The sequence below is a fragment of the Notamacropus eugenii genome, chromosome 2 (assembly GCF_028372415.1).
Source record: "Notamacropus eugenii isolate mMacEug1 chromosome 2, mMacEug1.pri_v2, whole genome shotgun sequence".
Classification (NCBI taxonomy): Eukaryota; Metazoa; Chordata; class Mammalia; order Diprotodontia; family Macropodidae; genus Notamacropus; species Notamacropus eugenii.
In genome coordinates this window covers 392,014,586-392,029,655 of record NC_092873.1, presented here as the reverse complement: position 1 = coordinate 392,029,655, position 15,070 = coordinate 392,014,586, and the positions used below count along the sequence as shown (strand labels likewise).

General features: G+C 36.6%; 1 protein-coding gene across 1 annotated transcript in view; it reads left to right on the top strand.

Annotated features, from left to right (window-relative positions):
- PCNX2 (pecanex 2) overlaps positions 1–15,070 on the top strand; it is a 395,633-nt gene that overhangs the window by 95,404 nt on the left and 285,159 nt on the right. Inside the window, exons 9-10 of the mRNA XM_072647501.1 lie at positions 3,567–3,735; positions 13,276–13,421. Of these exons, the coding sequence (XP_072503602.1) occupies positions 3,567–3,735; positions 13,276–13,421 (315 nt within the window). The remainder of the gene's footprint in view (positions 1–3,566; positions 3,736–13,275; positions 13,422–15,070) is intronic.

Below are 15,070 nucleotides of genomic sequence, written 5' to 3'. Positions count from 1 at the left end.
TATATATAGACAAATCCTTAAAATGGGTGATGTTTACATTTGCATACAGAATCAAGTGCAAGTCATGTCATTATTTCTCTGATGGCATGGTCTTCTTCGGCAATGAAGGACGAACACACACATATTCAGATATACTTCTGTACCAAATGCAGATGCATAGTGCATATACTACATGTTACAAATAATTATATATGTGTATATTCTATGTGGAACATGTATAAAGTGAATGTGCATGCTAAATGTGGTCCATCTGTACATGCATGTATGCAATAGACTCTAGTTCTATGCTAGCAAATAAAGAATGATGAAAGAATGATGGTTGAAAACAGAAAGAGATGGAGATTTGTTTATATCACTGTACTGACAGCATGCATTTGAAGGTAAAAGGAAAGGTACTCATTTTCTCTCCTGCTAATCACTTGAGGCTTTATTTATTTCTTAGACCCTCCCTTCTCATTCTCAGTTCCACCAATATAGCACCAAATCTGAGATGTGTCAAATCCCCATTGATTTTTCTCTGCCAATATGTAAATGACCAGGGAATTCAGCAACTGCCCAGGTCCAGATTTGGCTCCTTTGTTAGTATTACCTGTGCCCTATTCCCCCTACCTTCTTCACTTTCATTGTTTTGTCTTCTTTTGATACTCTTTGTTCTTGAATGCTGCATGAGCTAATAAGGAAAACAATTGTACATCCAAGTCAAAGAGGCCTCCCAACTGCCTGCTGTTATGAATTGCCCACCGAGCTATAAAGAAATGCTCGGGATGTTCTCTTGATGCTAGTAATCAGTGAAGTGGGAATGTTAGGAGGCTGGCCCTTGGCGTTAACTTTGTGATACAATTTGGACAGATAGTGAGTTTGTACGTATGGAGAAAGGAAGTAGAATGTTTGTGTGAGTACTAGAAGGAGAGAGATTGGTGAGACTTTTGTAGTATGGCAGCTGAAAGCAGATGAATCAAGGATTTTGTTCACTGGAGTTACTTGGGTGCAGGCCACTAAGCAATTGGAGGGCATGTTTTAGGTGCTAATCTTCTAAAACCTGTGGTTATTTTTAGGTGTGGATCACAAAGGATTTTAATTGTTTTTGAAGGTAAACCTGAATCTTCAATCACACCTAGGCAGAAAGGCAGAAAAAAATAAGTCACAAGTAAATTAGTAACAGAGGGCATACAAACGAGTCAAGCACTGTGTCTGATCAGTTGCCTCATTTATGTATTGTCCAAGAAAAATCAATAGGAATTTGACACATCTCAGATATGGTGCTCACTAGTGGAACCAAGAATGAGGAGGGAAAATCTAAGAAATAAATAAAGCCCCAAATAAACTGGAGAAGAGAGAACCTTTACATTTCCTTTTACCCCAGAATGCATAGTCATCAGTATGGTAATTTAAACAACCCTCATTTCTATTCTACACATGCCTCTATTTCAACCACAATCCTATGAGATATCTTTTCATTCTGACTTCTCAATCCAGTACATATATATATATATATATATATATATATATATATATATATATATATATATATATATATATATATATATATATATATATATATATATATATATATATAAACAGATCTGCATCTACAAAAGTCTTAGTGTAGTTTAAGTTAGTAAAGCTTAATTATTATTATTATAAAATTGTATCATGTAATTATATTATTTGTTACTTAAATGCAATCATTATTTAATTATTATTAAATGTTTAAACTTAGTAAAACTTAAACTATACTAAGATGTTTTGGGATACTTCATGTGCAAATGTAAAGAAAACTTATTGGATATCAACATCTTATTAAGAGAGAACATTCTGCATGGACCACATTGAACATACTTATTTGTTTGTATTCATTCACTCCGAGGGAGTGAGGAGAGAGTGAGGGTTATGATGGCACATAGAAGCTAGCAGATAAAGACAGGTTGCCCAGGGAGCTTGAGTATGTGCTGGTGACTACAAGTCCCTGGGTTGAGATTCTAATTCTGAAGGCACTGATGATGGAGCCCTACAGATGTGGGATATCTGAATGGCAGAGTTTTGTAACTCCAACTGGTAGGAATAGCATTTGTTTTATACAGGATGAAATAAATGCTTTCTCTTTTATCCACATTTCCTTTCCCCTGCTTCAACTTTGAGAACCACAGTATCATTGGGACTGAAACCTACAAATTAATGTCAAATATTCTAGGCCAGACTTAACTCATACGAGTGATTCAAGTCTATTTTGGAATATAATGAAATACCTGTAGCTTATGAAAATGCAATAAAGTGACTTGTGATAAAATATTAAAATTATAATTGTTTAATTACTCTTAAAAAAGTGATGCTAACCCTGTCTGCCTCCACATTCACCGTGGCAGCAATACTGGATCAGAAAAGCATTTTGTGTGGCAGTGAGAATCCTGTTAAACTTCAAATATCCTAGATCTCCATAGGGTAGGCTTTTATGATCAGGTGACAAAGAAGCTATGCCACCAGTTCAAACCCTTGACCTCTGGACCAACCAAATCCTAAGGACAATATTTTAGCTCCCATTTACAGAAAACCATCTCAGTCTATGAAGAACAAAGATTCTTCATTCCACGTTAGTACGTTCCACATGGGAAAGAAAGTGCCCAGAGTAACATAAGCCAATATGTGTGAGAGAGAAGGTCCAGGACAATTAGGGGAGAGCTGAGAATAGTGGAAAAGTAATTAAAGAAAGCAACCCCTCCTCAGGTTCTTAGGGCTTTACACCACTCCCAGTATGGATGTCTTCTTTCTTTATACTTGTATTCCAACTGCTTATCAGAGTGCCTGATACATAATAGGTGCTTAATAAATATGTTTATGATTGATTTGGAGGGATATAGAATTCAACCCATAGTAATTTAACTGTCTTATTTGAGAAAACTTGGTTTCAAAGGGAGGTTGGATAGAAAGATATTATTTCAGTTGCTGGGAAGGAAAATGAAAGTGTTTAAAATAGAGTATCCTGAGGATTAGATAGCTTCCACAAAGCAGGTACAGTCCCAGGATTTCAGGCCACTATGCACAGTTTTAAGGAGTTAATTTATGACTATTGATAACTTCCTGCCCATTAAAGTGTAAAAAGTTGACATTATCCCCCAGGCTACCAAACATTGAGTGATCCTAGGAGACAGTGCAACCTGTATATCATATAATAATCTTGTTTATAAGCAAGGTGATTCCTTTAGTGGCTGAAATTGACTGTTATCTTTTGCTGTGGAATATCTTTTCTATATGTATTATGGTCTTCCCAGTGCCAATCTTCAATTAAACAAGCATTTATTAAATTGCCTACTATGTGTAAGAACCTGTTCTAGGTGCTAGGGATACACATCAAAGATAATAATTAAAAAAAACAATAATCTATGCCCTCAGAGAGCTCACATTCACCAAAAGCGAGACTCTGGGGAATCATTCAGCTTATGTTTGTGTGTGTGTGTGTGTGTGTGTGTGTGTGTGTGTGTGTGTGTGTGTTGCACTTGTGTACGTGAACTAAAATAACTACCATCATTTCCAAAATATTGTTATTTTTTTTCTTTTTTACCTATTTGTAGTGAAAGACACTTCAGCTCCTCCAGTACCACAACTTCTGCAAGTCAAGAACCATCTTCTGGGGAGCCAGCATTGAGTGCCCTCCAACAACAGCTTTTACTCATGGTTGCTCGGAGGACCCAGTCAGAAACCCCACGGGTACACTGTAATATCACTGCTCCTAATATATCAGTAGGTCATGTTCTTTAACTAAGGGATTATCATGGGGTCTCTTGAAAAGCTGGTAAAATTGGATCCTATCTCTCTATTCAATGGTATTCAATGGTAAATTCATTTCTGTGGTGTTTTCCCAGTGTAGGTCAGTAGAGGGCACTACACTGATATATGGTAGGAGGAAAGACATATATTTAGACCACAGCTTCCCAAACTAATTTGCCTATGGAATACTTTCAGATTCAAAATAGATTGATTAAACCCATAAAGGTTAGTCTGAGGTCATAAGGCATATAATATCCTCAGGGCAGAAAATTCCACTTACTTGTCAGATTAGACATGTGTGTTAGGTAGATCAATCTGATTGTTGAGGATGAACTGGAGTGGGGAGAAACTTCAGGCAGGGAGGCAAACCATTAGTTTGTTATCCTGATGTAAGGTGTTGAGGAATTGCAATAGTGTGTTTGCAGTGTCAAAGGAGAAAAGTATGTATGTATGAAAGATGCTAAGAACATAGAAATGACAGAATTTGACCACTAATTGAGTATGGGGGGAGTGAGAGAGCGAAGAGTTAAGGATGACCCATAGGTTGTGAGCCTGGATGGCTAAGAGAATGGTTGGGGTTGTGCTCCTTGATAGAGGGAAAAGCAAATTTTATCAAAAATGAAAAGGGTCTTTGGATCAAATGATAGGAGTATTTCAGTCACTTTATTTGAATGATTTCAAATTCATTTCCAAAATTATTGTATTAATTCATAGCTCTCCCAACAATGCTTTTAGAATATCTGTCTTTCCATAAACTTTTGATAATGATAATTCTCATATTTTGTTACCTTTGCCAATTTTCTAAGCATGAGTTGAAACCCTCTCCTTAAGGATAACCCTTCTGCAATTTCCATTGGAAATAACCTGGTCCTGAATTGTCATCATAAACTCCATTTCAACAAAGAAATCCAATGACTCAGTCATTTGTTCATCACATTGTTGTCTGAGTTCATGAGAATGTCACCTGTGGAGAGAAATCGTTGAATTCTTCTCTTAGACCTTTGCCATTTCATATGTTCCATTGAGTTATATTTGACAAATCCAGGAACATAAACCTATTATCAGTCTTTACTACTGCTTCATGAAATGATATCTGCTTGATCTAAAAGTATTACAAGTTTTATTTATCATATACTTTAAGAATGCCTCTTAATTCTCTCTCTCCTTTTTGTCATGGAAATGTTCATCTTTCTATAGCTACCTTAGGGTAATATACTGTTCGTTTCATTAATATGGTATGAATACTTTTAGGCTATTTTCCAAATCTGTCGCAATATTCAGTATAGTTCCTAAAGTATAAATTAAAACTTGTGTAGGTTTTACTTGCTTTAAATGTGTTCTTCCCATTCATCTTTTATTTGAGGATGCCAGTTTGTCTTTTTATGTATTCAGTCACAGCCTTTCCTTGATATCTTTTTGATCATTGTGTTAGGGTATCAATATATGTGTGTGTATTACCTTCATCCGATGATTCAATGGACTTCTAGATTCAAGTTAACAGTCTTTAATCTCTACATTTCTTTTGCATACATTAAGAATTTTGTATTTTTTGGAATCTAAAATGTTTTTATATATCATTGGAGAAAGATTCCATGAGACTTTTTTCAGTGGAGCCATATAGCCTGATGTAACCCTTGAAAACTAAATGATTAATAAGACATAGCAGTATGATTCATCATCATAATTTTTATTGTAATTATTATTTCCTCTTCTGACCTGGAATTTCACTGGCGTGTGGAATTCCCATTCTCAAAACTCCTCCCACCCCAATACAGATCGGTAATTTGACTATAATTTGTAGTCTCAGATAGTTGTCCAAGAGACTGAGAGATTAAGTGACTCGCCCGGAATCATGTAATCAACATTTATGAGAGGCAAGTCTTGAACTCAGATCTTTCTGACTTTAAGATCAGTCCTATATCATCCCTGTCATGCTGCCTCTCATTATTTTCATTATCATTATTGTTCAGTCAGGATTTTGTTATCTATACCTATAGCTTTCTCCCCAAGGATTTCTTACTTCTTGGAAAATCATCTTTGCTTTTTGTCTGAGGAATTTATCTTATGAGAACTCATCAGAACATGTCATCATATTTCCATTACTAACACATGGGCCTACAAGAACATGTTTATCAGCTTGTAACCATACTTCTATTTGCATTGTTTTCATGGTGTATGAAGAAGTATCTTTTAGCATTTTAAGATTTTTTGCTAAGCTATTTGGAGAGGGGCTTACTCCAAAAACCTTTCTGCTGATATTATTGAGGCAGCAAGGTGGGGCAACCTGAACCTGAAGTCAGAAACCCCTCAGTTCAAATCCATTCTCAGACATTTACTAGCTGTAGGATGCTGGGCAAGTCATTAAACCTAAGTCTGTTTTCCCATCTGAAAAATGGGTATAATAATAGTACCTATTTCCTGAAGTTGTTGTGAGGATTCAATGAAATAATATTTGTAAAGTGCTTAGCACCGAAACGTAGTAGGTACTTAATAAATTCTTGTTCCCTTACCCCATAATCAATTACTCCTTAATGTTTGACTGAACAGAATTCATTTATCAAGGAATGGTTTACAAAGTGTCTTTAATGTTTGAACATTGAAAATCCCATATAGTCTCTGACTGACAGATCCACTTGTTCATGGAACCTCTTCTGTAACCGTATTTCTTATTATGGAAACAACACAGCAAAGCAAACTTAGAGATGGAGAAAAAGGTTTTTAAAAACACATAAAATTAGCTCAGTAATCCTGTTTGCTCAGCAAAATGTAACTCTCTTCAATTAAATCTATTATTTACAGAATTATTTTTCACTTAATGCAACAGAAAAGGGAATTAAACATTTAAGTTTCATATATGTACATGCATATGGATGTGTAAATATACATATATATATATGAACTTGCACTTTGTAAACAATATGTACATGAGTAATATCTTTCAAAATTCTAGGATGATCAAAATTTCTAATCACCAGCAGTGCTTGCAATGTGAAAACGTAGAGAAAGCTGTTTCTTCTTCTGTTTAAATCCTAGGGGATACAATTTGCTGCCAGAAGAGAAATTGTCAATACAGAGTGATTTCTTCACCATTATAAAACTGTTTAGAGGATAGAATATGCTCAGAAATTCATTCTCCAAAAATTCCATAAAATTCTTTTACTTTCATAATTTTTTGGTCCCTTTTCACTTTATTCATCCATTTAATACTCTCATTTTGAGATAGCAAAGCCACCCTTCTGAAAATACATACATCTCAGTTAACTACATTTACTCATAAAACATTTTGTCTTTTTCATAAATACTAGGTCTTTGATGGGAAATCTTCAGTTCTTTTAACTGGGAACTACTCAAATATCATAAATTAGGTGGCCCTGATTTATGGAGAGACTCATCATTTGGCACTGATTCATATTTGGATGATTTGAGAATCTACAAAGTAATGGAGCAGCTGCCCTTTCAGAGTTCTTTTATCCTTTAAGGCAGATAAATCAATCAACAAATGCTTATTCAGTGCACAGTGTCTATAACTGGGGATACAAAAACAAAATATGAAACAGTTTTTGTCTGAAGGAGCTCACTTTCTCTCAAAGGAGACATCTACGCATGTAAGGATATGCAGAATAAATACTTAAGATAATTTTTTCAGAGTGAGGCATTAATAGCTAGGGAAGACCTCATGCAAGAGATACTATTTGAGTTGAGATTTGAGGAAAGCTAGAGTCATTTGCAATGCCCATTTTCTCATTAAAGGTTCAGCAGAATTATTTTGTGATTCTTCCCTTATCCTTTCAATAGAGAAAGTTTGGAATGAATAGCAGGATATGATTTTTGATGACACACTGAGCTGTTTATATGTGCACACTTTGTAGCCTGCTATATCGCTAGCTTGACTGTATCATGCTTCGCTATCACTCCAACATTCTTTGATACTTTATACTGTGAATCTCCTCTCCTGCCTTTAGTTGCTGACCTCTTCTGATCAGCATCCCATCAGCATGTCGTAATGATGCCTTTGAGAACAATAAAATGCAACCTAGAGAGCTGCTTATTCCACTGCCACCATCCCCCTTCTCTCCCCCCTCCCATAGAAGAGCTGTCCAACTTCTTTCTCCTCATCCTTTGGTTTCTTTTTCCCTACAGTTAAAGTGTCTGTTGCTTGCTGCCCCCGTCATTTCTCTTAATTGCCCCAACTGTGATTGTTCTCATGGCTGACATCTGTTGTTCCTTCCCTCTTCTTGTTTTCATTTTTCTTTGTTCTAGTTTCTTTGGTCACTTGTCACTTTTTCATGCTTCTCAGCACAGAAAGGCTGACCTTTAGAGTCAACACCAGTCAATCAGAGAATTCCTTTTCTTTTCTTCAGGTAACTCACCAATCACAGCATATCAAATATGATCTTCAAGTCTCAGGCTCTTGTCAGCTGTTAGGTATTTCTTGGCACTCAAGAAAAAAGTGCTTCTTTGCCTACAAAGGGATTTGAGAGATATGTCTTACCACCCTCTCATTTCCCACTCCTACTTCTGGGGCCAGAGCTATCCCAGAAAACAGAGGGTGCTGAGAATTGGATTTCAAATAACTGAACTTTGATTGTACTTTATTTCTGTATTGAACCTTTCTGTCAAGAACAGAAATAAGAACAGCAAGCACTTATATATCTTTTTAAGGTTTATAAAGCACTTTATATGGTGTCTCATGAGATCCTCACTACAACTCTGTGCAGTAGATGCGATGATTGTTCTTCCTATAGATGAGGAAACTGAGGCTGAGATGGAACCAGGGATGGATCTTTGGACTGGGAGTCAGGAAGAACTGAGATCACTTTCTAGCTGTGTGACTCTAGGCAAGTCACTAATCTCTGTCTGCTTCAGTTTTTCTCCTCTGTAAAATGAGGATAATAATAGTACCTACTTTCTCAGATTCTTGGGAGGATAAAACGAGATAATAATTATAAAAATATTTTGCAAGCCTTCAGTTACCATACTGATGATGATGATGATGATGATGATGATGATGATGATGATGATGATGATGATGGTATAAGCTGCTTAAGGACACACAAGTAGGAGGTATCTGGGGCAGGATTCCAACTTAAGTTTTCCTGATTTCAAATTCAACTGTGCCATCTAAATGAAATAAGCAATATTTCACTTATTCAGAGGTAACATATTCCACAATTTTATCTGTCTAAAAGATAAGCTGGAGTCTGAAAGGAAGCATAAAAGGCCTTTGGGAAGCTGTAATAGCTGTCACTAACATATGAACTAAATTCTCTTAATTTGCTCACAACAGCATCTCTCAGTCTTTCATTCAGAGCCTATTAAATTTTATTTACATGAAATTCTAGCAATGTTTCCTAGCATGCAGCAAATTAAAAACAAAAAATTAACATTAGAACTGGGAAGATTCAGCAAAATGCAGGAATAACAGTTGACAATTTGACAGGAATTCAATAAATTTAAATTGATTCAAAATTTTAAGAGTTTATTAGTGTTGAAGTCACCGTGCTAGGTGCTGGTAATAGTGACAAAATGAAACAATTCCTGTCCATAAGGAGCTTACATTTATATAGAAAGACTCTTTAGAATTAAACAAAAGACACTCAAAACCTATAGAGATCTTAGGCTATTAAGGGTAGGGACAAAAAGTTCTGAGATGCTTCCAGAGCAAAGCAAAATAAAGTTGCTGACATTCATAGGGAGAAGTGTGAGACAACAAAGAAATATCCATTTTTATTCAATGCACATTATTTAAGAAGTCAGGGAAGTGGGTAGTTTATTTAGGAATATTTCCATCCATAAAGGTTAAAATAAAATGAGTTAGGATATTTAAAATGATAAACTTATGTTATCTGGAAAATTGACTTTGTGAAATGGAGAATGAGATGATTGTTATAGTTCAGAGATGATTTTAAGTATTCTCTCATTAAGATTCACCTTAGCTATCAGATGCTTATCTCTATTACAAAACTGAGAAGTCAAAGGCCAGAAAAACTGTCATTTGTCCCAGGTATTGTTGCTTATTCCTATTACCGTATCCATTGTTTTTAAGAGGCCCTTTAATACTGTCTCACCATGGAAATTTGCCAACTCTGTCTTTCAGGAGAAAGACTTTTTTTCAGCTCTTCCTATATATCTGTTCAACATTTTGTTCAGTTGTTTAAGCTACATCTGAGTCTTTGTGACCCCAATTTGGGATTTTCTTCTCAAAGATGGTAGAATGGTTTGTCATTCCCTTCTCTAGTTCATTTGACAGATGAGGAATTGAGGCAAACAGGATTAAGTGATGTGCCCAGGTTCACATAGCTACTAAGTGTCTGAGCCCAGATTTGAATTCAGAAAGATGAGTCTTCTGACTTCAGGCAGGGCAACTCTGTCCACTGTGCCACTTAGCTGCCCTTATTTAGCATTAGCCTAAATTGAATGATTGACTGAGCAAAAGTATACTCCCAGGCAGTAGAAGTGCTCAATCACATTTCAGCTATATATTAGAGCAACTCATTGCTTGAATAAGGGATAAAACCTTCTATAACATTAAGCTTCCTTAGAATCCTGGGGTGTTAGTAAAAGTATAAAGGGTATCTACTTCAACTATTTGTAAAATGAAGAAACTGAAGCCCCTGGATATCAGTGCTCACCTTATCTAATTCATTATTTTTTTATATTAGAGTTTCTTAAAATGGGTCCTATTTCTCATTCAGTCAACAAATGCTATTTAGTACTTCTTATGTGCCAGACACTATACTAAGCACTGGGGATGTAAAGCAAGGCAAGACCATCACTACCTTCAAGAAGATTACCTTTGAAAAGAGGAGACAATGTGGAAATAACTGAATACACATGTGAAAAAAGATCCATAAAGAGTGATGACATTTAATATTATTTTTGGACTTTTAATAAGGGCCAAAGCCTAAACTAATCAATCAGACTGCGTAGTTTTGCTCTAAAAATGCCCTTTCCTGTGTGGGCAATTTCAAAGACCTGTTTATGACTGGATGCCTACAACAAGAATGGTGGGATATTTCTTATCCTGATATGCAGAGACAGAGGAAAACAGATATCCTAGGATCTTAATTCCCAACTGATTCTACCTTGCTAATTGTCTTTTCTCACTGAATTTACAACTTACACAACTAAGAAAATTCCTTTCTCCTGGTAAAGTATATTTCAGCCTGGTCATTCTTCCATCAGGCAGTCAGAGGTTTCCTTCTGACTCCATGGTCATGTAACTGCTAGCTTTAAGGGAATAAACAATATGCATTTAGCTTGTTTGCCTCTTTTAACCAAATATTTTCAGGTTGACAAGAGTCAATGGAAGATAATCTAGAAGTGGAAGGTCACCAGCAGAAGGTGGGCTTTGAACTAAGTCTTTCAGGAAGTCAGGAAAACTAAGAGACAGGTAAAGGAACAGGAATGCAGGGGATAGATGATAAAAAAGCTGAGGTGGGAAGTGGTATATCATATTCAAGGAAAATCCAGCAGGCCGTTGAAGCTGGACTCTAAAATGCAAAGTCTGAGAAGACTAGAAATCTTTAGAAAAGGGCCAGGTTGTGAAGAGTTTTAAATGCTAAACAGAGAAGTCTATATTGTATTATAGAGGTTAAAAAATAGGGAAGCATGGGGGCTTGTTGAACAAGGAACTGAAAAGACCAAACCTATAATTTAGAAAAATCACCTTGGTAGCTGAATGAAGGATGGATTGGATTGGAGAGAGAGAGACTTGGATCTGACTTGTGGCAGTTAAGTAACACAGCTCCATGGGTGATTCAGTGGTCATTGAACCTGGAGTCAGGAAGACCTGAGTTTCAATCCAGCCTCAGACACTTCCTTGTTATATAACCCTGAACAAATCACTTGTCTGCCTCACTTTCCTCAACTGTAAGTGGGGGGTGGTAATAGTGCCTGCCTCCCATAGTTGTTGTGAGGATAAAATATTTGTAAAATGCTTAGCATGGTGCCTGACAGTAGTAGGTGTTTCATAAATGCTTATTTCTCCTTCCCTTGCTACCCAAGGAGACTCGTAAGAAAGTGTTTGCTTCCAGGGGAGAGGTAATGAGTACCTCAACTATGGTAGTTAATGTGTGAGTGTAGAGAAAGAGATGTGTGTGGTGTCCACCAATCAGAGTTCATTATTATCCCTTTGGAACACTTACTCTTTAAAGGGCACAAAACCTGTGTACCCAAATCCCACATCAAGCCAATTTGGAACTGGCCCTTGGCAGGGGAGGGGAGGGAGGGTGGGAACAGAACAGTTTTGCCCTGTAACTCCCATGCAATGCATGTCAAGCCAACTAGAAAGAAATTAAACTGTGGGCAGAGAGAGAGAGAGAGAGAGAGAGAGGTGTGTGTGTGTGTGTGTGTGTGTGTGTGTGTGTGTGTGTGTGTGTGTGTGTGTAGATATTGGAAAGGTAGACATGACAAGACTTGGCAGTAGATCAGCTATGAGGAGTGATAATGAGGAGTGCATGATGACCTCAAGGTTGCTATCTAAAATTGGGAGGATGGTGGTGCTCTTGACAATAATAAAGTAGTTAAGGAGAAAGGAGAGATAATGAGTTTTGTTTGGGATGTGCTGAATTTGAGAAGAATTGTTGAGAAGACAGGGATGGCTGATCGTTACACTTCAGGAGAGAGATTAGGGCTTGTACTTTCTACTTCCCAGGATTGGAACAAGGAAAACAACTTTTCAAGCTTAAAATATTATATATGTGTAATTTGTTATATTTGCACGTATTTGTTTGGCTCTATTTTAGTTTACTTATGAGTGAAGATATTGTAACCCCCAATGAAACTGAAGTTCCTTGAAGTTCTTTGAACAGGAGCTGATTCATTTTTTGTATTTATGTCCCCAGCACCTAGTACCTGAAACATTGCAGATACTGAATTAATATTGGTTTATGGATTACATATTAATTAAATGTTTTTTTCCCATTAAACTGTGAAGTTTTCTATTATCTCCACTAAACATTCACTCAAGTCTTATAGCAGTGGCTCATTTGGTTACATAAGTGACCTAAATTCTTGAAGGATATACCAGCAGTGCCTAGTTTCTAGATCCTGACAGACTGGAAAGATTTTGTTGGGAGTTTATTGTTGGGAGTTATATTGACAAAAATCACAGATCCTTAAAGCACTGAAATATATAAATGAAATGTCTTGCTGCATTTCTACAGCAAATCCTACAAGGTAGTTTTGTTGCCAGATTCTCATTTTATGCAAAATTGTTTTTGCGTGCAATTTCTGTCTTTAATTAACAGTGGTATGTTGATGTGATATGTTATTGGCATAATTTCAGGTATGTATCATTAGGGCTACAGAAAATCAGTTGTGAGATTGGTAAGAAATACCCTCCCATCAGTTAGAACCCTTTTCTTAACTTATCCATTTTATGAGAACATGTTCCTATAAAACCCTGAAACTGAACATCTGCTTCCCATATTTTAAAGTTTGAATTTCTGATCATAGTAATAATATGTCAATGTGAAACCCTCTCTTTATTGTTTCTTTTCTATTTAAAAGCATCTGAGTCAGGACCTGGAAGAGTCTTCATGCTCCTCAGCCCCCAAAAAATTTAACCGAGAACAGTTCTACAAATTTATCATTTTTCCTGGCAAATGGATTAAAGTCTGGTATGATCGACTTACCTTGTTGGCACTGTTGGATCGGTAAGTCTGTACATCACTAAGAGGTACAACAGAAGTACCTAATAAGTGGTGTAGAATTGCACCCCATTTAAAGGAAAAGTACAAGATGCTTCTGGGAACCCTAGGAATGTTCGAAAAGGATATGCCTCCCTTGCTAGAAACTCAAAACCTAGGCAAAAAGATCATGAAAGGTTAAGAAATTATGTGACTTAGTAATTATTGCAGGACATTTGGGGATAGGACTTTCTAAAATCAATTAGGGCACTATGACTGGGTTTATCAATGATATTCTACAGTACTTTTTGATCAGAAAGAATTTTGTGCATCTCTTTGTCTTCTGTTTCCCCATCTGCAAAAAGAGGGCAAAGGGCTTTGAGTGGTCTAAAGAAAGGCACTGTAAATCAATCAGATTGAGAGGTTTCCTCTTGCTTGTTTCTGAGTATTTGCTAGAGCAGTGCTGCTTCATGCCATTCCAGATTCAGGATCTGAGTCTGTGCGATCTTTAGTCTATTCCAGTCTTGAAAACAGGATCGAATATTTTTTGCAAAAATCTGGTTTGACAACCCGGTAGCATAATAGTAAAGAGAAGCACTTGATATGGGGATTGGAAAGAGGGGACCTGGGGACAAAGGGAAGTATTATGCCAGTTGGGGGGGGGGGAGAGACAGCCTTAAATGTATTCTCTCACTTCTGAGAAGATATGAATGAAATGACTCTAAAATTTCCCTTTTCCCTTTTTCCTGTTGGTTCACCTTTTCTCCCTTCCATCCTCCAAACTAAAGACCAGAGTGGGAGGCAGATAGGCAGTTGGCAAGTTGGAGAACAAACTCAAATTGTCTTACATGTATATAGCTGTTTCCATATTGCCTTTCCCTTGAATATTACTTTCCATTTACGATCTACCATGCTGAATATTATCCCACTTATTAGAATATGAACCCCTTAGGGACAGAGAGCATGCTTTGTCTTTTTTGGGAGGAGGGGAAATTAGCACAGTTTCTAGCACACAATTAGCATTTAATAAATACTTCTTGATGACTATGAGGAAGAGGAAGAAGGAAGAAAAGGAGAGACAATGAGGGGAAGGGGGAGGGGAAAGAAGGAAAAGGAGGAAAATCAGGAAGAAGGTAGAGGGGGAGGAAGAGAATTGACAGCACAAAAACCTTTCCATCTTCATTTTTCACATCTGCAAAAAGAAGGCAAAAGGCTTTGAGTTGTCTGGAAAAAGATATTCTGTAAATCAAACAGATGGCGAAGCTTCCTCTTGACTTTTCTGAAGATTTGCTAAATCAACCTTTGGCTCCTCATGTAATTCCAGGCTTAGCTTCTGATAATGGTCGTGATGATCTAGGATAGAGTTGGAAACATTCTTATGTCTCAGTTAATTTTCTTCTCTATATTAAAGGATAGAAAGGATAGTAAAATGAATGTAAGGATAAATATTATGGATGAATTGATTTCCTTATTATAATACTGTTTTGCAAATACATGGTGCTACTAGGAAACCTCAGTGAAATGCTAAGATTCCATAGTTAAATATCAAACAGGAGCCAACGCAGTAAAGGCAGAATGCTTGTTCAGCTGTGTCGTGTCCCGCAGTGACTACTCTTTTCAGTAGTCTCTAATTGTGAGATCACATACTAAAAAACCATGATACTACAAAATTAGAA